Below are 26,197 nucleotides of genomic sequence, written 5' to 3' on the forward strand. Positions count from 1 at the left end.
GGTAAAAATATTTACCTGTTCGGCAAAGAATGTTAGGGAAATGGCCAAAAGGCCAGAAAGGAGGGAAAGAGAAAAACCAAACCAACCCAGCCAGTTTTGTTTGTGAGAGAAAATGCTGCTTTAATGAGGACTAGCTTGAAGAAGGCCTCAACTTCACACACATTATTACCTCAAAAACAGAAAAAGAGACTGCGGTTCAGCAACTCGGGCCTGAAGTAATCTTAAGAAGGCTCTGCTAAAACTTCACTAATAACCCAACATCACAATTGTGGCACGTCAGCTGACAAGGAAGAGATGAGTCTCCTTCCGGTCCACAGCCCAATCCCTGGCCTCGGCCTGCAGCCCCCAAGAGTTACCTGTGGCCCTGGAGGCCGCTCCTTTGGGACTCACTGGTCAGATTTGGCACATAGTTTAAATTTTTTTAACTTTCACATTTACAAGTTCAGGAAGGCTTTATGAGAGAGCTGTGGCCTCTAGGAAAAGCTGCCACAGAAGATGTGTGTGCTAGGGCCTCAGTACTCAGGGAAACCACCCTGTCATCTTTCGTAGCCCTTGGCTGCTGGCTGGCAGCTGAGGTGGCCGCCGTGGCTTTCTTCTTGCTGGGGCTGGCCTCAGTGCCTAGCATGACGTGTTACCAGAGACGGCCTCACCCAGGATTTTATTGCTGATGAATCTGATTATCCAATCTGTGGGTCTTTCAGTCCAGGATGGTGGCAAGATTAGAACCAGGGCTGCAAGATCCTACCTGTGGACGTGAAGGGACACGGCTCTGTGTGAGCAGCCTGGCTTCTGCAATGAGGGCCCGGCCCTCCCGCATGTTCCCAGGAGGAGCTTGTATCACCCACTGGACACGCTCTGTGTTTTCTCCCCTCTCTGGACAGTGAGGTGCATGGAGACGGGTGGAAAAGCCCCTGCTGCTCGCTCAGATTCGGCAATCCAGGACAACAGCCGAGTCTAGCCAGGCGCCTGAATTCCCTCCTTCCCCACCCCAAGTTGCAAGTCCCTAAGACACCCCGACAATGCCCGCGCTTTCCAGAAGCAGCTGCTTGTAGGCTCAGACATCCTGAAAACATGAGCTAGCCTGGGTCATGGAAGGACAGCCTGCTCAAAGCATTCTGTGATTACCACCACCAAAAGTCACAGGGCCTCAAGCTCAAAGAGCACGTGATCTGCCTCTGGGCCTACTGCCGTGCCCAGCAGGCAGAAAGAGGAATCAGGCGTGCACCCCAGGGCCCCCTGCAGACACTCAGCCGCTCCGCCTCTAGAAAGCGCTGGGACTGCACACAGGCGCCCGACCATAGCTGCCGATGGCCACGTGACCGCGGGAGGACGCAGCGCCTCACGCTGTGTCCTCTGCGTGGTCTGTCCACCAGTCTGCAAATGTTCAGTCTTTCCTAGCCTCTCATGGGGGTGGTGGCCGGTGACCCCTAAAGATACCGGCTGGGGAGGGGAACCCCGAAGGCATGAGCCATCCGAGCTAAGCAGATACTCGGAGCCCAACAGCATCCAACGGAACCACAGGGCAGGAAAGCGTCACTTCTGCGCTCAGACCTCCACCGAGCCAGCCCCACCTAGCGGGACGAAGCGTCCGGTGCCTTAATTTAGCAGAAAGTCTGGTTTCTGGTACCCGAAGAGCCTGAAGTCCCCCTCAAAGCGAGCGTACAGGCGCCGGATATCTCGTTTGCCGATGCCCAGGAAGTAGCGTTCCACCTTAGTTCTGTTGTACACGGTGATGCCGGGCGGGATGGCGGGGTAGGACACCAGGTGGTCTATGCCGGCCTCCTTCAGGATGTAGGGGGCGTCCTGCTCCAGGGTCTCGTGGTGTCCCACCACACTGTATCTGATCTCACAGGGCGCGCACAGTTCCACGTAGGTCACCCAGTGGATGATGTGGTCCCCAAACTGAAGGTCTAACCGCCTGCGGTTCGGGTCGCCCAGGTAGCGCACAAAATCCTCAAACTGGATCCCCCGCGTCTCCGTCCGGTTCTTCCTGTACTTCCTAATGATGCCGGGCGCGATCTCGTGCCGGTACCAGGGCTCAAAGCGTGGGTTGTGAACAAACTTGTCCTTAAAGGCTGAGATCAGTCTCTCGAAGGGGTCTCTTACAATAAAGAACTTGAAGTATGTTTTCAACCTGAGAGAGAGGAAGACAAGTAAGAGACAATGCCGGGAGGTCCTGATGAGAGGGCAGGGGAGAGAGGAACAGCAGGCGCGCGCACGCACGCGCGCACGCGCACACACACACACACACACACACACACACACACACACACACACACACACGGCGCGCATGTGTAGAGCACTGAACATCGCTGTCGACCCGGTCTAGAGGTGAGGAAACGGAGACTTAGAAAACTGAACTGCTCAGCGCCCTACCACGCATCCTCTGGGGGCGATAAGGAACTTTTTAATCAGGGCTTCGTTTTATTTGGCTAATTCAAACCTTCAAAAACGTTTACAAGTTTTGTTCCTGGGCAGGAAATCACCAGGGCTAGAAGTGTGAGTCAGGATTAACGGAGGCCAGGGATTTATTTCATGGGCACAGCTTTAAGGATCAGACCCCCAAGTGCCAGTGGGAAGAAAAATCAAAGAAAAAAAAATGGGAAGAGGGAAGAGGAAGCCAGGCTGCATGCTTCCAATAGGAAGGTGCCCTGGACCTGGCAGGGAGGGCAGCTGTTAATTCTGACCCCTTCAGTCCGGCTCTGTGAAGCCCCTCCACAGCTAAAATGGGAGAACGTCCCACTCATCTGCTGCTGACTGCCTCCCTCCGCCACAGTCAGGGGCCAGTCTCCTGCGTGGCCCCGGACGGACCTGCTCTTGCCTCTGCCACGGGGAAGTCCACCCAGAAGCAGGCTCGCTGCCCCGGGAAAGTGTGCAGCGCTTTCTTTATCATGGAGAAAATCCTGTTTAGTAAGGAACCCATAAAAACATAACAAAACCAAAACACCGAGTGCTACCCACTTCCGGCAATAATCTGGTGCACACTTTAGTGGCCTTTGTGACAAGGCTGGGGAAGGTGTTCTGAAATCCCCGGGAGGGCCGAGGGTTGCAGTGCGCAGGGCAGTAAGGACAGCCTGTGCGCGCCAACACAAAGCGTTGACCCTGTGGCCCCCGGAGCCATGCGGACCACACAGCGAGGCTGGGGCTTTGCTGCAAGAACCCCCGCCCCGCCCTCTCCCCTCCCAGAAGCTGCCCTTACCGCTTCTGAATTCCTGTTTGGCTGAAGGAAGAGAGGCGGGGAAGGCCGTTTTTCTCATGGTCATGGACCACGTTTTCGGGGATCTCTTCAATGGAGGAAAACGCTCCTGGGGGACAAGAGGAGAAGGTGCACGGGCTGCCTCAGTGTGACCCTGAGAGATGCCGGTCTGTGTCATCTCATTCGCCATCATCTCACAGCACACACGAGGAGCCCACTGTCTGTGCGTACGCCCCTAACAGCGGAAAGAGAATGTCTTTATCCATCGGCTAACAGGAGGGAAGGGAAGGAAACTGAAGAAATGCTCGAGGCCCTGGTACTGGGCCTACCAGGGCAGGTCTTGGTAAAGCCGACAGTGCCTGCTCTCCCGAGGTGGCAGGAGATGCCGACGCTCGTGACACGGAGTGGAGTACCCCATACGCCCACAGCACCACCAGTTCTGTTTCTCACAGAACCCCACGGCAGCCCGCCTGGCAAATGACCTGGCAAGCCCATGCCCGTAAGATTAAATGAGTCCATGTTGGTTTACAAATAAACAAGCTGACTTTTTCTACCAAACAAGGTAGTAATTAGGATGATAAAAAGCTTTCTTGAAATAAGTTTAATTTTTATTCTCAGTAAGACATTTTGCGGATGTTGAGGTCAAGGAGGGTCCTTTGTCTTCAGTCTAAATGATCTGTAACTGATACGTGAAAACACAGCACACTGTTCTAACAGGCACCGGAAGTGCCCGTGATTCCCAGGAAGCTGCAGCAGTGAGGTGTCTGGACAGACACATTCCTACTCCTCGCTCATCCCACCACTGTGAGTTTTGTGTTTCCCACTGCCACACCCCTACGTGGGCCTTGCTGTTGTCAGTTTGACTGTAGCCTTGATCTCCCACTTGAAAATGCAACCACTGGCGTACCATCCCGGAAGCAGAATAACCGCACACGGTGTGTAACGAGGTGGCCGCACCGACCTGTGCGGTATAACCGGTACGGAAACAGCCACAGCGAACCTTCAGGAAGACCTGGGTCCTTTCAGAAGCCCCGGCCTCCTTTGGGGCCACCCACCCCTCTCCCGCCACAGTCGGGCCCACGTACCGTTCAGGACGATGAGCACTTTCTTCCACTGGGTGTTGCCCACTTTGGGAGTCTGACAGAAAAGGATCTTGTGCTTGTCACAGACAAATATCCGGTCGAGGACAAACTTGGAGACCTCGGTGTGCGAGAGGTTCCGCAGAGCCTCCTCCTGGCAGGCGTTTCTGATGAGCTCTAGCCGCTGCAGATAAACTGGGGGCTGCTCAGGACGGCCGTCGGAAAGCATCTTCCCGGTAGGCTGTAAGGGAGCGGGACGGCTATGAAGCAGGAGACAGCCCTGGGGTGCCCTTCTGCTTCCTTCCCATTGCTAGAGTGACAAACAACACGTCCTGCCGCTTCACGGGGCCCTTCCCAGCCCTCTCTGCAGCCTTGCTGAGTTGAAGACAAATAGGGGCAGGTGGCCAGAAAAACAGATGCACACGCCCTTGGCTCCTGTGATTTTCCTAGGAGGCTGATTTGACACACTGACAGGTGAGAAAGCTGGGGCTCCAGGTGAAGGAAGAGGCAGGCTACGTTCCCCAGCTGGAAGGACGGCCCTGACACGCGCAGGCCTGGACTCCATCTGCAGGGCTCTGAAGGTGAGCAGACCATTCACTCCTTCGCTGCTGAGCCCTGACTGCGCGTCACAGCCACACGGTCTCATGGGGATACCCAAGAAAGCCTCAGCTGGATAAAAGGAGTGGCACGAGACAGCGCGTGTGCAAAAGTGCGCACGTGAGCACTGTCACCGTATGCACGGGGAGGAGGGGCGCTGAGGAGGAAGAGCAGAGGGGAAATGGGCGGGACAGGGGGAGCTGGACCTGAGACACGTACATTAGTGTTCAGTAACTTTTACTGATCACGACCTGTGTGTGTGTGTGTGTGTGTGTGTGTGTGTGTGTGTGTGTGTGTGTAGCATTTCAGTGTCCGACTCAGAAGTCACACGTTTTTTAACAGGCATCTGAAGTAGCAATGGGCCACTTCAGGGTAAGATCTATTTTCCCTGAAGCAGTATCTTCTCAAGTGTGTGTCTGTGGAGTGGGGGGGGGGGGGGGGGGGGGGGGGAGGGAGGGGGGGGCGGGCAAAGCTAACCTCAAACCGCTTTGCAAGATAGCTCACCTGCCCGTTTACTCTCCAGTCATGTATTTAAATATTTTCTATTGAAGACCCGGCCCCTGGGTCCTCTCAAAAGAGCTCTGCAGACCCAGCCTTTCTGAGGTGAGTGTCTTGCTGAGGAGAAACCACACAGCTGCCTGTGGCCCCGCTGGGATGCTTCTGTCCTTACTGAGTTCTCATTTGCCATTTTCACACTGGGGACCTGGCAGGCCCTGCCCTTTGCCCTAGTCTAGTCCCGGACACTTCATCCTTTCCAGCCTAGCTGTGGTCTTCACCTTCCAGACCCAGCATGAAGACTGGTAAAGTGGGGGCCTTCCTGAGTGCACCCCTATCCCTGGGCAGGGGACAGAGTGTTTGTGTGAAAGTGGCCCTGCAGAGGAATTCACAGTGCCCAGGCATTGAGGACTCCATGAAAGCTGGCGGCCTGGGCTGCGCCTGTCATCTGCCATGTCCCTGGGGGCCTGTCCCTTGCTCTGGATTCAACTGCTCATCCATGCCTTTTGAAGGCTGGTCCCGTGTTCCCTGTCATCCTAGAGTTCCACTCTGGGTCAGAAATCTTTTCACATTCCCTGTTTCTTCCTAAGTCTATTCAACACACCCCATCCCAGGCCAAAGAAGCCAAAACTCAGGAAGGAAGTCAGCACAACCAACGCACAGCACCCATGAAGAGGAACACAGCATAAAACATTCACCAAATCCAAGCTGAAACCATGAGTGGGAACACAGGCGGCAGAGGATCCACCTGAACAACCCAGAAGTGTATCAGGTTTGAGATGGTTTTGGACTTTGGAATATTCCATCTACAAAACGAGAGATCTTAGGACTCAAGTCCAAACCTGAAATTCATTTACATTTAATATACACATGAAGGCAACTGTGTGCAACTTTGGGAGATGACGGGACCAGAGCCCGGGGCCTTGTGCACGTGAAGCAGTACCTGCAGCACCGAGTGACAGCCCTGGCCATACAGAACGTTTTAAATAATCCAATGCATAGAACAAACCTTTGTGGTGTGTGAATTTCCACTGTGGCACCATGTTGATATTCAAACAACCTCAGCTTGGGCAGGTTTTATATGTCAGGCTTTCAGATTAGGAATTCTCCACCTGTACCATAAGTCAAGCTGCAGTGACACCAGCGGGGCCTGTGAGAGCCGATGGGAGAAGCCGCTGTGACAGGGCCACAGGGCAAAGTTCCCTGAGGAAAACATTATCAGTTGAAGGGACAGCCTTGTGCTCACCTTTATGTCCTCAGGAAGATGTTTCTCTCCTCTTAGCTTCCCCGAATCCGGCAGGGTCGTCAGGAACATGAACTCCTGTTTGGCACTATACCCTGGAGGACAGAGTCACATATGTTCTCACAAAGTCCCGGGCACGGAAAGCTGCCCCAGGAGACGCTGCCCCACCCAGCCACGCCCCACTGGCCTTTGGCAGAGGCCACCCAGCTTGGAGCTCAGTCTGTTTAAGAAAGAGAGACGGAGCAAGCGGACAGAACGAGCCATTAATCCTCACTTACACTGTTTAAAAAAAAGAGCCCAAAATCGATGAAATTAAAAGAAGAACAAACGGGACAAAAACCTTTAGAAAACAACTTCGTTGAAGCTTAAAGCCCAGGCTTTGTAAAGGCCCGTTTGAAGAGCTGCGGGCCGGCAGGAATGGATGACAAGCCTCACGCTCCACAGAGAGCGAGTCTGTAGGCGACGTAAGGAAGACAGCAGGTGAGTCAGGTAAGGAAACCAATAAGCCGATCTGCACAGGACAGAGGCACCTCAGTGGAGACTCTCACCGCCTTCACACACAAACCAAAACCACGGAAGACGGCTACAGACACAGCAGAAAACATGAGAAAGACGGACCACCCCCCAGGCTGCAGGTGGAGAAACCCGGTCATGTATGTACTCAATGCCGCATTGTGGGACTGCCACTCTGGAAAAGGGTCTGGTAATTCTCATAAAAAAGAAAAAAGAAAACAAGCAATATGGTAACAAGACTCAAAAATTGTTTCCTAGAAATTAATCCAGAGAAAGAAACTTAACAAAAACCCTTAGGGAAGTGTGCACAACAGCTCCGTTTGTCATAACCTCAAACTGGAAACAGCCCACATGCTCTTCAACAGGTGTGTGTTTTTTTTTTTTTTTTTGGGGGGGGGGGGAGGCTAACCAACAGGGGCACACCTACACAGAGGAATACGACTGAGCAGTAACAATGGAAGGCTCACTGATAACACTGAGCATGCTGGGAGGGTGCTCTGGGGACTGAGTGACTCTGACCAGGTCACAGACTGCAAGGCACTTTTGAAATGACACAGTTGCATAGAGGTGCAGGAGCTGAGGCTCAGGGTGTGTGTGTGTCAGCTGGGCATCGTGGCACATCTGTCTACAATCCCTGCACTCCAGAGGCGGACACAAGTTTATAACCAATCTGGGCTAGACAATGAAATTCAGATTTAGATTAAAAAAAAAAAAAAAGCCAAACCCAAAGCAAGAGACAACAAATCACCAGGGTTGACCTGACAGACCCTCAGGGTGACAGTATCTGCACCAGTATCTGTGCCACTATTCCAACGGTGACACTGCAGTGGCCACGTGGGCCTGGAGGGTAAGCAGAACACAGGGTCTCCATGTCCTCTGCTATTTCTTCTTCTCTTTTTTTTAAATTATCGGTGTGACTACTCCGCTTACGTGTGTGTCTGTGTACCCCTGTGCTCCTGGCGCACACAGTGGCTAGAAGCAGGTGTCAGATCCCCTGGAACTAGAGTTACAGAGGGTTGAGTTGCCATGTGCGTGCTGGGACTCCACCCGGGGTCCTCTTGTAGGGGACTCACTGAGCTACCCTCTGTGGTATTTCTCACAACTGCATGCCACAAATCGGTGATCACCAGAAAAAAAACAACAACAAAAAAAAAAACCAAAAAAAACCAAAACAATAAGTTAATTTACAAGCAAACAAACAAAAACAAAACTCCAGCAGTCATGTTAGAACTTCCGGGTTCATGTCAGAAGTCATGTGACTGCATGTCAGCCCAGAGGGCAGACTGCAAGCCACTCGGTCTCGCAAACGCTGAAATAAACCCACTTGGTCTCGCAAACGCTGAAATAAACAGGTTTTGTAGAAATCTTTCAAATAAAATCTGAACATAATCTATCACTTTCTGAAAACAAACATGTACTTTCAAACAAAAGTTCGAGTGTCACAGAAACATAAATACACAGTAAAAGCACATCAGATATATAAAGGCTTTTCATTTAGTGAGCGCCTCTTGGTTCAGAGCTGCCTCCATGTTGCCTGCTCTACTCTAGCCCCGGCCACCCCAGTCCACTCTTTTAAATTTGCTCTATTATTTTTTACCTTCATTTGATTTTACTTTGTGTGTTTACACGAGCATCTATACCACATCCGTGCCTGGTACCCATGGAAGCCAGAAGAACCGGTGTTACAGACAGGTGTGAGCTGCCGTGTGGGTGATGGGAATTGAACCTGGGTCCTCTGGAAGAGCAGCAGGTGCTGTTAACTGTGGTGCCTCCTCCCTCACCCAGTCAGGCTACGGAACAGCCGCCTCTGGTTTGGCTCTCTGTGCAGTGAGGCCGGGAGCGTCCTTCTGTGCACTAATGAAACCACTCTGCCCCCAAACCTCAGGGCCCTGGCTCCACTCCTTCCCCTGTGGCTTGACCCCACAGCCGGCTTTCCCTGAGGGGAAGTACAGACCTGGCTGCAGGTACAGGCACAAGCCGTCCTGAGCCAGCCAGAGGGTAAAGTGCATGATGCCCGGTGGACGCAGGGCACCTACCCGCCCCAGTGCTCCCAGCTGCCCTGCCCGGGCTCTGACGCCCATGCTGACTGGTCCAGTCTCCACCCACTCAACCTGTCCCCTTTGATGTTGACATGCTAAATGGATGTGTGCGCGACCTGTGCTTCCTACATTCTGGGTATGGAGAACCGTGTGCTGAGTTCTGCATAACCGACTTGCCAGCGGCTGCCGGAAAGCAACCTATTTCCCATGCTCAGAGCACATAGAAGTCGCTACCATGGTCTGGACAGTCTCACGATTCTAAGCTCCTCTCCTCAGCTAAGCCAACCCTAGCTGATCACAGAGGAGGAAGCATGCCCAGTGGCCTAGTTTTCGCTTTCTGCAGTTTTGCTGGTGGGGAATTCTCTTCAGCAGTGGCCAGCGTCCCTGCTGCCATCCGGGGTCAGTCCCTCCCACTCTGCCACTCAGAAGCAAGTCTCCAGCTTCAGGGTGGAGAGCTGTGCTCCTCGAGGCATGGCTGGGCAACTTCATCTCTAAGATCGTGTCTGCTAACAGAGCGATGGCTGTTGATGAGTTTGTACAAAATGTCTGCACTCGAGCGTGGAGTACTGCTTTGCTTTGCCTTAATTGTCCCCTTGCTGCCTCCCACACTATCCGTGATGCTGCCTCCTGCCTCACAGCTCATGCCCATGCTACAAGGCAGAGTGGAGATAATCCAAAATCCTGGGATTCAGCCTTCAGCCAATAAGAAGCTGCGGTCTGGCCAAGGACTGGCTTGAAAGAGAGGCCCAACAGAGGAAAGAAAACTGTGTGTACAATGTCCCAGACCACTCAAGGCTTGTTTGTTATTTCAAACCTTGACAAATCACGATACTAAATGGCCACCGCTGGTTTGGACTTATTTTCCTTGGTGCAATCTGGCTTATATTTCCTTTGCTGCTTTGTTTCTCAGGTGGGGCCTCGCTGTGGTTTTTCCGGTCTCTAACTCAGACGCTCAATCAAACCCCAGCATGGGCTAGTGCGGAAGGCGTGTGTCACCCGGCCTCAACTATCTAACGATGACTGACAGACGGGTCACTGTTATGCAGGACCACTGACCTGGCTTTACAACAAAATAAACTACAAGCCGTGTAATCTCGAGGCTCACCCTTCCCGCCCTCCTCCCTAAGAGCTAACGCCAGGGTTCAGAAGTCACGTTATTCTCAGCACGTCCTCTCAGCTTCTCAGCTACCCCGCCTTCGGGACTGCTGCCCACCTGAGACATCTGAATTGTATGTGTGTCATCAGCAGGCTGCAAAGCTGCAGTGCCTCCAGAACGAGACCCTTTCTGTCTTCCTGAGAGATTGCCAAAAATGACTTGCTGAAAATGCTAAAATCCCCACACTGACACTGGGATCGCTGATCAAACTCCAACCATGCTCCAAGACTTGAAACTCGATTATCTTAGGGGGGCCCTGGGCCCCAGAACCACATGATGGTCCCGGACATCCAACACAGCAAGGGCAACACCCTCCCCCAGGCTGCGCAAGCTGGCACCTTTCTTCCAAGGACCCCAAGAAGACAAGGGGACTGCAACGGCAGCCAAGCATCTGTTGAGTGCCTGGAATTACCCGAGTGCAAATTGTGGTGACTGGGCCCACTGCCGGGGCTAACTTCAGGTTTCCCTCTTCTCCACGACTATCTGCTTCTAGATTTCTTTCTCCACAGGTAAAATGGGACAGAGGGGATGAAGGAGGGCGGGGCATCAGACTCCCTTAAGTAACTAGGAGTGCACCAGGAGCTCTTCTGGGTGTAGAAGGAGCCCAAAGCCAACTAGCCTAGCTACTGTGTGGGTAGAACACCGCTGGTGCAGATGCGCCTCTCACAAGCTGGCAGCCATGGAAGCGAGCCCAACCTCTATGTTCCAGCTCCGTGGGAAGCGCTTCTCCAGCCAGGACGCACCACCGCTGTCTACACCAGCGCAGCCAGCCACGCCCCTCCTCTCCTCAGCGACTCCCCTGGCGCCGGAGGGTGTGGTACAGAACCCAAGAGTAACATTGAAGGCCCCCCTGGGCAGGGCAGCCCATCACTACTAGCCTGACCCTCAGCTGGTGGTGTCAGAGCAGGCAGTGTGTCCATTTTACAAGTGAGCTTTGACAAGAACAGGAAGCAGGCTCAGCTAACCTGGCACTCTACATCTGCCTCCTCTAGGAAAGAGACGAACTCCCACACAGAGCCTCACATCACACACAAGCCTCCCTCCACTGCGCTGAAGACAGCCGCCAGTCACAGTGAGGACACTGCTGCGCACCTTAGGGCGAGGCAGAGCCTGTGCCATTCAAGCATCTCTACCCCAACAGTGACCCGGTGGCTTCAGCCGCACAGAAAGCGCCTCCTCAGGAGGAGCTCCCACAGCCATCTTCCTGCCCACCTCCCCCTGGTTTCCGAGGCATGAAGACTCTGGTCAGGACAGCCGTCCTTCATGCGTGGTGCCCGGGAACAGCGTTGCTGTGAAGCATACCTACCATCCGGGTCTTTAAAGGTCAACGTGATGAACTTGCTGGCCACCATGAACATGAAAACCACCCAGAAGCACGCAGCCAGCAGTAGCCACTGCTGGGGCATGTTGTCAGACAGCGGCCATGCAATGATCCCTCCTGGAAGACACAAGCAACAGACAGTGGTGAGTCGCCGCAGCACTGTTCAGTGAGCCCTAACGAGCAGGGGGTGAGCACCTCCGCTTTGCTGCCGTGGATGCTCTGACTGGACACCATTTAGCGAGTCCGCCATTTAGCGAGTCCTAATTAATGACTACTACTGAAGGACCGAGCTTACAGTCAAACGAGGCTCCCAACAGCCAGCGGAGGGGAATAACAACGAACAATCGTCATCCCAGAAGCCAGGAGCGTTTGCTGCTGCAGACCTGCTCCCTCTCCCTGTTTCCCAGGTCAATGTCACAAGACACTTGTGGAAGGGTCTGGGAGGAGAGGTCCAGCAGGAGGGATGGGGTGGGGCCCAAGGACCAGAGGGCAATTCCTGGAGCGCAGGCAGCATGTGCAGGGGCAAGCACAGGAGGCTGGGTTTAAAACGCTGGCTGTTGGCTGGCTGAGGTGAATGCACACAGAGAATCTAAGAAAAAAAATAAACAAACAGCTGTGCTTCCGAGGCCTCAGGCCATTTGCCTTCCAGCACCAGTGCTGAACTTTGGTGGTGGTGGTGGGTGCTCTTCACGTTATCCCTGGGAGTGATGAGGGCACAGCCTACCACAGAAGTCACTCTCTGCTGAAAAGACCCACAAGAACCAGGGGGTCACCGTCAGTCCTCAGCACAAGGGACAATTGAGCATGTTTCAGTCAAGTGGCACTTCTTGAAGCAAGATTAGACCGTGTGAGGAGCTCGGACTGGGCTGTTTTCCACCAGCTGACTGTGGCCGGCCATCAGTATAGACAAGAGAGCCGGTAGCCCGTCCTCTAACAGTGGGTGGTTTCAGAAGTGGCTTCCCATCCCTGCCTAGACATAGCTCAGCCAATAATAATAAGCCTCCTTCTTCCCCATGCTGGACTCTAGAGCACCGTTGGGACCAGGCGTCTGCAGCCAGTTCCTTCCAGGGCACCTGGGAGTGGCTCTCTGACACCCTGTCTCTATACATCTGTGCCAGGGAGCCTGCCACCTTCCACACTGCCTGTACCTTCCCTGGGTGTCTTGTAGGCACTCTTGGGGACCCACAAAGGTCCAGTGTGTTTCCAAGGGTCTCCAAACACTGCCAGGAGCCAAGGCCAGCTGGTAAAGGTCGTGGGTGAGAGATTTATGTTTCCGGAACCCATGAGACATCTGTTCATGAGGCTAGAGATTTTGAGATATCGGAGCTGACATTCTTGTAGTATCTCTTTTAGTAAACATTCTTGTGGTATTCTGAATCATCAACCACCCTGTTATCTTTTGTATTGCGAACTACTTGCTTACACATTTTCCCTTCCTGCCTTCTCCCTATAAAGTTGTGTGAAAAATTTCAAATAAACAAGAGCTAGATCAGATGATAGACTTACTCTCATTCTTTGTGTCTCCTGTTCCACCCAGTCTTTTCAACCCTCCTTAGGAACCCGTTGAACTCCCACTGGACGGGACAGAACATGGTTGCCAAATTACACAAAAATATAGGGGCCCAGTTAAGTTTAAATTTCACATAAACAAATACATTTACAGGATCTACTCAAACAAACAAAATCTCTCTTCTTCTCTGTGTGTATACTGGGCCCAATGTTTCCGGCACATCCCAGGGATCGGACGCCAGAGTAAAAACATAGAAATGTGACAGAGCGCATTAAGTTTCTAGGAAACAACACATACATTTTAGGCACGGGACATTCCGAGAGCGAAAAGCTACTTGCCGATTCTGACAGATTTAGCGGAGTGTTTGCAGCTTGTCTGTTAGAAGACACACCAGAATCCCTCAACTGCCTGAGGCAGACTGCCCTGAGTCTCCGGGAAGTCGCACTCTCTCTCCCCTCCTCACTGACTGGGGCAGCTGCGTGCAAAAGCAGAATTTCCAGACTTGCCTGCAATCTCAGCCTGCACCTGACTTCAGGCTGTCTCTCAGGCCGCTAGCTCTTCTGATTGGCTCCCAGATCCCTCCTCTGACAAGAGGCCCTCACCCTCCCAGGGTCAACATGAAATGAAGCTATGTCAACAAGAGACTAGTGTTGTGGGCTACATCTGCCCAAGGCTTTCCCCGAGGCCCTGACATGTGAAGAAAGACCGAAGTTCCTTCTCCATACCAGAAACATGCTTAGCAGAGCCAGAAATGGCCTGGAGCCAGAGCCTTTGTGGGGTGGGGGTGGGGGTGTGGGTGGGGGAGTAGAGCTCTGGCTTTGGATCTTGAGACCTAACTCTTTCTACCCTAAGGGGCTATCAGTCCCCAAATTGCTGTCTGCTCAGCCTGACATCCTTGAGGTATCCTGTGTTCTCCTTGTGCAACACCAATGAGCTTCCTGCTGACTCTGTCCCATTGTCTGATGGCTTTCTGCTGACTCGCTCCCATTTTTTTCCTCTCCCCAAAATAATAGTAAAACACTGTGCTTCTTAATAAGCTTGCCTGGCATAAGACACAGCTTGTGTGAGTACCCCGACCCCAGCTTTTTATCTTCTTTGTCTTTCTTATCTCCTGGCCTTCCTGCTTAGAACCCTGTCACTGAAGAACCACCCACTGGCCCAGGTCAAGCACCAACTCCCTACTGTAGACCTTAGTGAACTAGGTTGCCCTAGTCCTTTCTTATTCTTTCCAGATTATTCTACATTTGTGTGGTGTGGTGGCCAGAAATGAGTACATCACTGTAGTGTGTGTTCCAAGAAGACAGGAGAGCAGGGTAGAGGTGCTGCCTTAGATGACTGGGGTGAATCTCAGCGAGCCGGGTGCAGCTCAGAACCAAAAGGCCCTTGTGCTGCATGGTCCAGTCTCTCCTGAGCCGTGGACTGTGAGTGAGGGGACACGGATAAAGGCTGAGCTGCCCCTTCACACACACAGATTTGCTGGTGACAGGGCACATCCAGGCACTGCCCACTCTGCTACCTGCTCTGGCCATTCCTCACGTATGCCCTGAGCACCCCTGTGCCTGGCATCAGGCTGCGGTGGTGGTGGTTAGTTAAGGAACCCAATCTCAGTGGAAACCGGTCTTCTGAAGGGGTCTCATTATGCTCCCACTGGGCCCACCTCTATGGGGAGCTGGAAGGATGGATGAAGAGTTCTCTGTCACATGGCACCTCGCCCACACACCTGGTGTTGCAGGGAGGAACCCCAGAGGTTGCAAAGCCCAGCCTTGCCTGCCCTGCAGCTTCCTTAGGCCAGGGATTCCCAGGTGCTCCCCACTGGGCTAGGACCAGGGCATGTCTACCAGCTGGGTGGCTGCAGACTTCTTATGAATGGCGGTCTAGGCACCAAGTTTGGTATCCCTATGGATAACACCACCATTTGCGCACGTGCCAATGCGCTGAGGCTCCCACAGACTGAAGTACTGGCTGTGGTTACCTCGCCACAGTCACACTGCTCACAGGAAAGCCTAGTGTGCTTTTTCATCTGCCACAGGGTTTAATTTCCAATGCAATGTGTATAAAATATTCTCAGGGCTGACAATTAGACAGCCTCTGTCCTCCTCAGCCCAGCTACCTGCAGGCTTGGGAGAGGAGGAGAAGTAATTGCAAGGCTCCCTCCCTCCCTCCTGTCCACTTCACAGCTCACCCACTACCCTCCTTAAGATGCAAGTCCTGTGGGGCATGAAAGTTTATGTGCACAAACAATAGCACCTGTTCAAACTGGTCCTAAGAACATTAGCACCAAGGCCTTACCAGTGTCTCAGGAACAGCTGCCTGGGCTAAACTGCGGCTGGGCCATGACCCCATGTCCTACTCTGGGCTCTTTAGCACTGTCGTTCAAGGTCTGCTCCCCACACCACGAGCAGCTGAAGGGCAGCTTCCTTCGTCACCGCCCCTGCTGTTCCGACACTGGTCTCTCTTATCCGGCAGCCCTAGGCCTTTGCTAGGCACTGCCTTCTGCCTCTCCCGCTCAGGATTTGTGAGCCCATGCCAACCAATTAATACAGCAGAGATTCAAACAGTGCCTCACACACAGAGACCTCAGGAAGCAGCTGGCCAGCTTGTCCATCTTCCTAAAGCACGATGCCTCCTTGAAGGCTCAGAGGACTGCAGCTTCCACATGAGACAGGCTGCCAGTTTAATTCCCAATACTCAACACTGGGAGCATCCAAAGCTCTTAGAACTCCAACTGGAATCAGATGACATTTTCTACAGCACAGTGAGTGTATATGAATTGCCATGAATTTAAAGCACACCGCCAGGCTGCAGACACGGCTCAGCAGTCAAGAGTTTGGCTGCTCTTCTGGAAGACCCGAGCTTGGTTCCCAGTTGTGAATTGGAAGCTCACAACTGCCTATAACCCCAGCTCCAGGAGAGACTACCAACGCCCTCTTCTGGCCTCTGTGAACACCTGCACGCATGTGCACATATCCACATGGACCTAGACACACACATAAATTAAAAAATGAATTTAAAAAATGCTAATGGAGGAGTTAAGAAATCATGCTGGAGTCCCAAACCTTTAAATTTTAAAGAAAACACTCTGCTAAATGACAAGCCTAGTGGAGAGATCCAGTGTCAACATAGATCATCAGTACATAAAGAAGGAAGTCACAGGACTGGTGTCTGATCCTATTTGGAAACAAAAAAATAATAAGCTTGCACGCTGTGTTAGAGAGTGTGACTGTGCATTTGAACACCCATGATACTCAGAATAATACTCGGAGATGACAGTGGGAGGATCACGTACTTTACACATATTTGTATTTAAAAGCTTTTTTAAAAAAAAATAGCAATAACATTCTCACAATAAAAATGAATAAGAAGTCAAAGAATGCCACCTTTGCACACGTAGCCTGATGCTTCTCACTGCTGTTTAATTTTTTTTCTGCTTTACTGGTATTAGCCAGCTTCTTTGCCACGTGCAGCTTGGGAAGGAGGTAGGGGCTTTTGTAGCCAGGAAAACCTGATGAGCTGGCAAAGTCAATGTGCACTGGAACACTTAGCAAAGACATATTTTTTTCCTTAGTTAATTCTTATTTGCTTTAAAAAATGAGTGATTAAGCATAGGTTGCAGAGAATAACACAAGAAAAGACTCCGTTTAAACATTCCACTGCGGTTTTGTTGAAAAGTGGTTAGGTTTTCTTTAAAGGGAGCTCTGTAAGCACGGTCAGCGTCCCTCCTCCACCTGTCTGAGCTGCTGTACCCCACCCACACCAGACACAAAACCTCCCACAGATGAGCCAGGGGGATTTCTCCCTAAGGCAGGACAGACCTGTGAGGCAGTAAAACCAGGCTTGCAAGGGTCACTGCATTGTCCATGGGGCTCACCAGAGGGGCCCGCTACAGCCGGTGAGACCGGGACAGGGGAGGCACCCAATATTTCTGTCTAGCTCCCCACGTCACGGCTATAGTGAGAAAAAGTGAGTAACACAGGCACATTGGGGAAACGGCAAGTCAAGGTGACACAGTTAAAATGTAAGCCAGACCTTGGCTTCCAAGTTGCAGACAATGTGAGCCAAGCAGTGAGGCTACAGCCTTGTGGTCTCTCAGAGTACCCACTCCCCTCAGTCCCTAGGTTAGCCCTCTTTATAACACAGGAGCCTCAGAGGTGAGGAGGCTAGACAGTCCCCGGGGGGTGGGGGGGAAGCCACAGCAATGTTAAAAGTTCTGATTTAAAACCTCTACATGGGGCTGCAGAGATGGTTTAGCTGTTGAAAGCACTCGCTGCTCTTTCAGAAGACCAAAGTTCAATTCCCAGCCTTCATACTGGGCAGCTCCCCACTCCAACTCCAGGGGACCCAACACCATCTTCTGGCCTCCGTGGGCTCCTGCACATGCCCTTACGTGCATACAGACACATGCACACACAGAAATAACAAACATTTAACAACAACAGAATAAGCCTTGGTGACCATGAAGAGCTGATGGATGGTCACAGGTCCCCAGGCCATTCCTTTTGGGCTTCCTTCAGCACACTAACTAAATACTCACTCACTGCCCGGCCCTGTGTGTGACCTGACATCACTGTGACTGCTTGATAAATCCACTTAGAATGTATGAACACACCCCTAGCCTCCACCACTGGAAGGCTCAGAATGCCACCACAAAATACAGGAGGCTAGAGCAGAGATTGCCCTACTTTGCTATAGCCCATATAACCCAGTAGTATAGTTTGAAAACTGTCTTGATTGTCTGGTTTTCTTTGTTATGCTACCATAAAACTCGACAGACCTATTACTAGTTAGAATGTGGCTTCCGAATCCATCTTCCCAGGCCATGGCCTTTCATAGTCATCCCTAGAACAACTTTTTCTTTCTTTCATTTTGTACAACTTTTTAAGATGATTTATTTTTGTTCTTATGTGCACTGGTGTTTTGCCTGCATGTCTCTGTGTGAGGGTGTCGGATCTCCTGGAATTGGAGTTGCAGACAGTTGAGAACTGTCAGGTGGGTGCTGAGAATTGAACCCAGGTCCTCCGGAAGAGCAGCAAGTGCTCTTGACTGCTGAGCTCTCTCCCAGCCCCACAACAACTATTTCTTATTTCCTCTGAAGTGACAGCTGTGTTTTATTTTATTTTTTGGCACAGACATATGCATGTGTATGTAAGTTTGATGGTCGGAGTAATTAAGAAATCGATCACTCTCCAATTCACCATGAAAACGTATGCCCTTTCACCCAGTAAAACAGGCATGAGAGACACAACAGTCTCATGACTAACAAACCCACAGGAAGCAGAAAGATAGCGCCTGGTGCCACTGGAGGGAGATGGTACCATAAGAAAACAAAAGAAGCCATGACCTGGGCAGAGAGCCCTCGCCAGACGAGGTAAGAGGACAGGTCCCATGCCAGGGAACACACTTGTGAAGGAAAAGAAAGGCCCACGTGGTTCAGGACACAGCTGCAGTAGAGCAAAGGTGGCTCAGCAAACAGCAGCTATAACAGTCCTTATGGAATCCGGTCTTTTTCTCATACGGGAGAAAGAGAAACACACAGAATGGAGGGTGGTGGGGTCAGGCAGTCAGACTTTAAATTTTTGCTCAAAGATGCGAAGAGCACGTGCTCACTTGGCCACAGACGGTCCATTTCCCCTTGCAGAGGAAGGAGCACTCTCATCAGCGCAAATCGACCTCACTTGATCTCCATGTCCACCTCAAAAACCAGAGAGAGACAGCTGGGGAGACAGCTCGGTCAGTCGGGGAGCTTGTTGCACAGGGATCCGAGTCTAGAACCCACACGGAAGAGCTGAGCACAGTGGCACAGGTTTGCGGTGCCGGTGCTGGGGAGACGGACAGCAGCATTCCTGTGCACACGCACACACATGCGCACACACACACACACACACACACACACACACACACACACACAGGCACACGGGCTACCCTCTCACCTAGTCAGTGGGAGCCAGGTCAACGAAAAGCCCTGTCTCAGAAAAACAAGGTGGTGCTGGAGAGGTGGCTCAGCAGGTAGGAGCCCTTGCTGCTCTTCCTGCACAGGACCCAAGTTTGGTCCCTAGTGTGCAGCTCTAGTGGCTTTCAACTGCTTATAGCTCAGGTTCCAGGGGCATCGGATGCCCTCTTGTGGCTGCCTCAGGCACTGAATGCCCAGGGTACGCACCCAGACAAGCAGGCACAGCACGTACATGTAAATTAAGTCAGATAGATGGATGCTGCCCGAGGAATGAACCCAATGCTCACCGCTGGCCTCAGTGTTTGTGCACGCATGCGCGAGTGCCCACATATCAGTGAGTGAGCTAGCAAGGCCCACGGCATAGAGTGTGTAAGGCTTTGAAGGGCCCTGGAGAAAGGCGTGTCCCGCTAACCACGCTGTGATTTCCCTGCTGGTTATCACTAGGCGTCTGGCTCTACTTTGAGGCCTGTGGCTGTCAGCCTTGGCTGTACGTTAGAACCACCACATTGATCTTGAGAAACAGCAGTGCCTGGGTATTGACAGGTCTACCAAGGTGATCAATGGCGGGGGAGGGGGGGGGAGGTTTAGTTACAATCTAAGCTCATCTTCCATAACTGTCTCGAGTCCACTCTTCTCCAGCGCTTCCATCTGTGGAGTTAAGATTTGCTGCCCATGAGGAAAGGAACCTATGAGGATGTGCCCTAATTTCTAAACCAAAAAGCACCCCCAGCCCCCTCAGGCTCACTTCCATAAGCATCCCCCATTCTCCACACTGTGTCCCTAAACACAGGTCTTCTCCATGGAGCTTGCCACCATCCAGGCTCACAACATCCATCTGCAAGGGGACCGGAGCCTGGCACGCCTGGCACACAGTCCTTCCTGCAGGCTTCCACTAAGGCAGGCAGTACCTTCCTGTAACCGGGTGATAAATAGCCTTCAAAAGGCCTGGCGTTTGCTGTAATTAACTCCCCATTGTTCAAGGAGCCAAGACAACTCCATCATGGCACTTGCAGCTAATGGTGGTGGCAGAGCTGCAGATGCCGCACACGGCTCGGGTCGCAGTGTACTCCTGGAGCTGGTACAGCTGGCCACAGAGCTTGACTCCTTCCAGTCACTAAGCGCTATTTACACACACCTGATTCCAAGCCAGAGGGAGGGCTCTGAGAACCCTCGGACAGAACCGGTGGGGGGGGGGCAGGAGAACCCACCTCAGACAGAACCGGTGGGGGGCAGAAGAACCCACCTCAGACAGAACCGGTGGGGGGCAGGAGAACCCACCTCAAACAGAACCGGCGGGGGGGGGGGGGGCAGGAGAACCCACCTCAGACAGAACCGGTGGGGGGCAGGAGAACCCACGGGGAGCCTACATCTCTTTTCTCTTTCAAACAGAGGAGAGGCAGCACACACATGGGTGTCTACAACGACTAATGACAGCCACATGCAGGTTCTGACTTTTGCGGTAACCTTTCTCTCCTGCACTGAGAAAGGGGATGCCCATAGGCTCATCTGTCTCAGCCGTCCGTGCTTTCCCACATTGAAGCACGAAGCCTTGCCCGCTCCGTGATCCAGTCTGGTCCCCTCTGATCCCATCTACTCCTCTCTGCTTTTAATGTGCATGGGCTGGTTTAGGAAAGGCTCTACAAAAAGGGCCTGCGGCACACAAGCCTGGTCACCTCTGTTTCCACAGGCTTTGACCATTCACTCATTCAGTGCTGATCTGAGCCCCCCAGAACACAGCGACACGTGCTCCCTCCAGGACTGAGTGAGCACTGACTGATGTCAAGGTCAGAGATCTGTACAGACTAGGAATAGAGAAGGCCTCTGGGACAGAACAGTGTTAAAAGTGGCGGGCATTCCTTCTTGCTTAGCTTCCTTAGGACTATAGATTTTAATGTTTATCCTATATTATATGTCTAACATCCACTTATAAGTGAGTCTTTCTGTTTCTGGGTTACCTCACTCAGGATGATCTTTTCTAGTTCCCACTTTGTTTTTAATTGCTGTGTAGTATTCCATTGTGTAAATGAACCACACTTTCTATATCCATTCCTCTGTTGAGGAACATCTGGGTTGTTTTCAGCTTCTGGCTATTACGAAAAAAGCTGCTATGAACATGGTTGAGCAAATGTCCTTGTTGTATACCTGAACATCTTTTCGATAGGAGTGGTATAGCTGGATCTTGAGGAAGACTCCTAATTTTCTGAGAAAGTGCCAGATTTATTTCCGAAGTGTTTGTACAAGTTTACATACCCACCAGCAATGGAGGAGGGTTCCCTTTTCTCTACATCCTCTCCAGCATGCATTGTCACTTGAGTTTTTGATCTTAGCCATTCTCGTTGGTGTAAGGTGAAATCTCAGGGAGGGCAAACACAATAGACATCAGGAGCAAGAGAAGACAGGGAACAGGACAGGAGCCTACCACAGATGGCCTCTGAAACTCTATTGATCCAGGTATCGAAGCAGAGGCTGAGACTCACAGCCAAACTTCGGACAGAATGCATGGAATTTTATGAAAGAAGAAGTAGATAGACAGACCTAAAGGGGACAGGAGCTCCAAAAGGAGATCAACAGAGCAAAAAAATAAAAATAAAATAAATAAAATAAATAAAATAAATTCTGAGCCCTGGGGCCCTGAAGAGACCCATACCCTAGCAATCAAGGACCATGCACGGAGATAACCTAGACCCCTGCACAGATGTAGCAACAGATTCAGTCTCCAAGTGGGTTCTATAGTAATGGGGACAGGGACTGTCTCTGACATGAACTCAGTGGCTGGCTATTTGATCACCTCCCCCTGAGGAGAAGCAGCCTTACCAGGCCACAGAGGAAGACAATGCAGCCAGTCCTGATGAGACCTGATAGGCTAGGGTCAGATGGAAGGGGAGGAGGACCTCCCCTATCAATGGACTTAGAGAGAGGCATGGGAGGAGATGAAGGGAGAGTGTAATTGGGAGGGAATGAGGGAAGGGGCTACAGCTGGGATACAAAGCGAATAAACTGTACTAAACGATAATAAAAAGACAAGAAGTGGTGGGCATTTAGCAGGGAGGATTTGGCACAGCACTTGCCTGCCACAACTCTCAACCCTGGGCGTGTCCACTTGCCTTCCACTGGCATGGTGATGTCTTCCCCATACCACCAGCTGCTAGGTGAATTCTGGCCACCGTCTCTGGGCCACACCCAGGGAACCAGGAGCAGCTGGGCACCTCGGGGCAAATGTGCATCGTCCAAGGGTGGCGCAAAGAGACAGGCGCTAGAATGTGGGACTACCACAGGGCACCACCATCTTTACTGAGGCCTGGTCCAGGCACCTTCCAGACACAAGGCCAGAGCCTGTTAGTCCTGGGGGGGGGAGGGAGCTGGCAGCTCAGCTCTCCAGCTGAGCTGAGATCGCTGGTTTTCAGAATGCTAACAGTTTTGTCTGCTGTTCTCCTGCCATGGTTCACTAGTTCTGAGCGTAGATGCTCAGAGGTTGGGGAAAATTTTTTGCAGTTAATTAGGAGGTACATTTTAAGAAGTTAGGATTGAGCCAGGCGTTCTGTTTTTCAGCACTAGTTTAAAAGACATGAAGTTACTTTTCAAACAGACAACTGTTTGCCCCTGAATACCAGTGTCTCCCGCTAAACTTGAATGCACGTCTATCACCCAAACTGATGGGCTCCTTTTACGGCCTGACAGGACTCTGAGGACTTCCTGTACCTTCTGTCAGCACTTTTCACTTCCTGCGAAGCTGAGGTGCCATCCCCCGCAGGTCCTGCTCAGTGGAGCGCCTTTGCCTTAGCTCTGAACTCTTTGATGTCAACCTTTAAAATGCACAAGTTGGAGCAGTGAGATGGTTCAGGGTAAACCAGGCCTGAAACCTGAGTTCAATCCTTGGGGTCCACATGGTGGAAGGAAAGAACTGATTCCCAAAAGTTGTCCTTTGACTGCCACACACTGTACCATGACATATACATACTGGTAAACACAAACACAGACACACCACACATACAGGCCGCACAAACACACACCACACACTAAACACATACACAACACATACTCACAGGCACACACCACACAACCAAACACTCACACACACACACAGAGTGCAAAGTGATAAATGCAAGAGCATGCACAATGATAAACACTGAAAGAGCAATCCCCCAGCCCTGACAACGGTCCTGAACATTTTCATACCAAGACTATGCAGATTTCAGTTCCAGGTTCACAGCACCTGGGGGAAATGACTGACTGACACGGTTTCTATCTTTGAATGTATAATTTGATATAATAAAGCTTATTTTGATTAAAAACAAAACTGCTGAAAGGGGGGGATGGCGCAAATGAGGAAGAGGTGAATAAGCCACAGTTTAGGGCCTAGAATTCTGAAATCTACCAGCAGCCAAGTGTCCCTGGGGCAATGTGAACAAGATGTGTTGGAGGAAGGCCTGAGGCGCAGAGCTGCCCTCTGGGGCTAGAGTGGGAGTCCTGGTCCTCACTCCATCCTACATACCTCGGCTCCACAGATAGTGTCCAACTTCTGTAACACTTCCAGACCCAGAGGGAACCTCACCCAGTCTAGGGGTTATCCGCCCTGCCACACTTTCTGATTCTGAATCGCGATATCGCAGCGAACTTATCAGACTGTAACTTAACAAACCACAACACAGCACATGTACTTGTCCTACAGAGTCCCATTGCAGGTCACTGAGCGTGTAAATTCACAGCGCATGTTTCTCAGGGTCAGAGTTCAGAATTTCCCTTTGTCTTCTCTGCTGCCGTCCTCCCGGCCCTGCCTTCGAAGGTTGCTGTCCTTGTTTAGCAGGATGAAGACATCCTAACTCTGTCCAGTGAAAAATAACAAGAGACTGCTGAAGGCTACACTAACTCAGGGCGAGCTGCTGGGTGTGCCCTACTAAAGCTGAGGAAACAGTTCTAAGTGTGCATGTGCTTATTCACCATCAGAAGCCCGGGTTCCCCAAAACCCCTACGCAGCAGAGGGAGGAGGCACTACAGACACTGAACAGCAGTGATCTCCCATTTTCCCTTAGGTTCCATCTGAGGCCTGGGGCTGGAGGTTTCAATTTCCCCTGCTGTACTTGCCCTGTTTGAGGTCTATGGTTCCTCTCAGCACCATACTGGATGATTTAAAATAACAGTGAGAATTCAAGGCCATCCTCGACTTGAAGCCAGATGGGGCTAGTGAAACCCCCAACTCAAAAAAAACAAAACAAAACAAAACCAAAGCCACCATTGAAAGTTAAGTCAATTTTTTTAATATAACTTAGTTTCTACCAGGAAGCAGTCAGTTGGGCTCTTCAAGTATATTTTGTGTAACAGGTCCTCGTAAAAATCAGGCAGCATCTGTATTTCTCAATAAACAAGAATATATTTCAAATGTGCCGAGAGAGCCTGCTATTTAAGAGCCATCCATGTGATTTAGTATGAAAACTAAAGTTATTAATGAAATATTCTTCCTAAGAATAATCCAATCCCACTGTTTCATTTGCTTGATATTGCGTAAATAATTTTTATACAGCACCATCAATTATCCCAATGGTAGATTCACATTATAAAATAACCCCTATATTCCTGGATTCTGCCAAGCTTTAGTACCTGGCAGATTCTAGACAAAAGTCATTTAATAAATGGATAACGAATAAAAGTCAACCTCCTGGATTAGAGAGCTCACAGATTTAATAGGGTTGTTGCCAGAATAAATTAAAAAAAATGGCCTTTATCCTAAAAAATCTCTGTTAAAATTAAAGGCAACTTCATGTCACACAGCTCGAACAATTCCAGACTTTGAAGAGAAGGCAGACTCTTCTGCAGGTTTACCATCATCCTCTGTGTGTATTCCTGGCCTTCTCCTAATTCTTTATTGTATAATCTCCTCAAGCTTAAAAAATGAGCCAAGTATCACTGCAAGTGGCCTAGGATATTCACAAAGTCCTTCCAATGCTCTTTGTTCAGCCTTGAAAACAAAACAAAACAACAACCCTATTTTCCATTCCAGCAAGGGGAGACATTCTCAGGTCTTTAAGATTCTGTTTTTCAGGGTCAAGAGCAAACATGCAAAGATTTTTTTCTTTTCAACTTTAAATTCTAATTCTGCTTCAAGATGAACTATGTCCCAATTATCCTGGGGACGGAAAGCAAAAAACCATTTCTCTCTTTCCGTCTTTTAACCCAGTCTCTTTAAAAGAGAGAGAGGGAGAGAGAGAGAGAGAGAGAGAGAGAGAGAGAGAGAGAGAGATGAAATCGTGGTTATTCTCAAGCCAGATCGGAGCTGAACTGCCTCATTTTAAGAGTGTCTCAAGTCATTCCCCTACTCTGGAACAGACCGACGCAATAAGCCAACTCCTTGTGGCCCAGAGGCTCTGTCTGGCGAGAACAACTTTTTAGACAATCTGGCTGCTCAGCTAACCAGAACCAGGCTGCACTACTTTGTGTTCACTGCCCAGCCCTTTCCTGCCTTGAAAGACTCGGAGAGCGAAAACGCACCAGCCTTTGGAAAACCTGCCTCATCTTTTCAGGCAGAAAGCACAGAAACCGATGCCTGGACCCCCAACTTCTGACAGGCCTCCTGGAGAAAGTCTGAGGCGAGCCCTGGACCTGCGGGCAGCGCTCCCAGCGCCCAGCAGCCCCGCTCTAGCCCGCGCTCGCTCGGAAAGGCTGCACAGGTTCGTCGCTCCCGGTCTCCTTCCCCGCACACTCCCGGGACCCAGGCGGGGATTCTTCTCTTCCTTCCACCCCCAATTACAAACGCAAATCCGCAGTCCAGCTGAGGTAGACGACGGCTGGCACAAGCGTCGTCGCTGATCCCGTTCATCACAGCATCCCGCACAAGGACGCCTCCTCGTTGCATAATTAAGTGATGAAGGCTCTTCCCGGGGATCTCCCCGGAGCACCCCGAGCCAGCCCGCCCGAGTCCATCACCCTTCCGTCCCCCCGGGGTGGGGGTGGGCGGCCGCAGCTCGGACAGAGCCGCCGCCCCCGGGGTGCCCAGCTCACCCTCCGCGCAGCCGGCGCTCGCGCGCTCCCCGCGGCCGCCGACACTCCGCTCCGGCCTCGCGGGGCCTGTGGGCGCCCCCGGAGCCCGGGAGGCCGGCCCCGCCCCGG

General features: G+C 51.5%; 1 protein-coding gene across 2 annotated transcripts; it reads right to left on the minus strand.

The window, feature by feature from the left end:
* Positions 1 to 94: 94 nt before the first annotated feature.
* Chst10 (carbohydrate sulfotransferase 10) lies at positions 95 to 26,186 on the minus strand. 2 transcript variants are annotated; one of them, XM_055608190.1, is made up of 6 exons: positions 26,090 to 26,186; positions 11,625 to 11,756; positions 6,614 to 6,705; positions 4,282 to 4,516; positions 3,200 to 3,305; positions 95 to 2,134 (listed from the first exon to the last, which is right to left on the minus strand). In XM_055608190.1, exons 2-6 carry the CDS (start codon positions 11,722 to 11,724, stop codon positions 1,597 to 1,599), a joined length of 1,071 nt encoding a protein of 356 aa, XP_055464165.1. In that variant the 5' UTR covers positions 11,725 to 11,756; positions 26,090 to 26,186; the 3' UTR covers positions 95 to 1,596. The 2 variants fall into 2 exon arrangements, with proteins under 2 accessions (XP_055464165.1, XP_055464157.1); XM_055608182.1 differs by lacking the exons at positions 11,625 to 11,756; positions 26,090 to 26,186 and adding an exon at positions 6,377 to 6,517 and having other exon boundaries at positions 6,614 to 6,673.
* Positions 26,187 to 26,197: the final 11 nt, after the last annotated feature.

This window comes from Psammomys obesus, unplaced genomic scaffold (genome assembly GCF_907164565.1).
Source record: "Psammomys obesus unplaced genomic scaffold, mPsaObe1.curated_primary_1811, whole genome shotgun sequence".
Taxonomy (NCBI): Eukaryota; Metazoa; Chordata; class Mammalia; order Rodentia; family Muridae; genus Psammomys; species Psammomys obesus.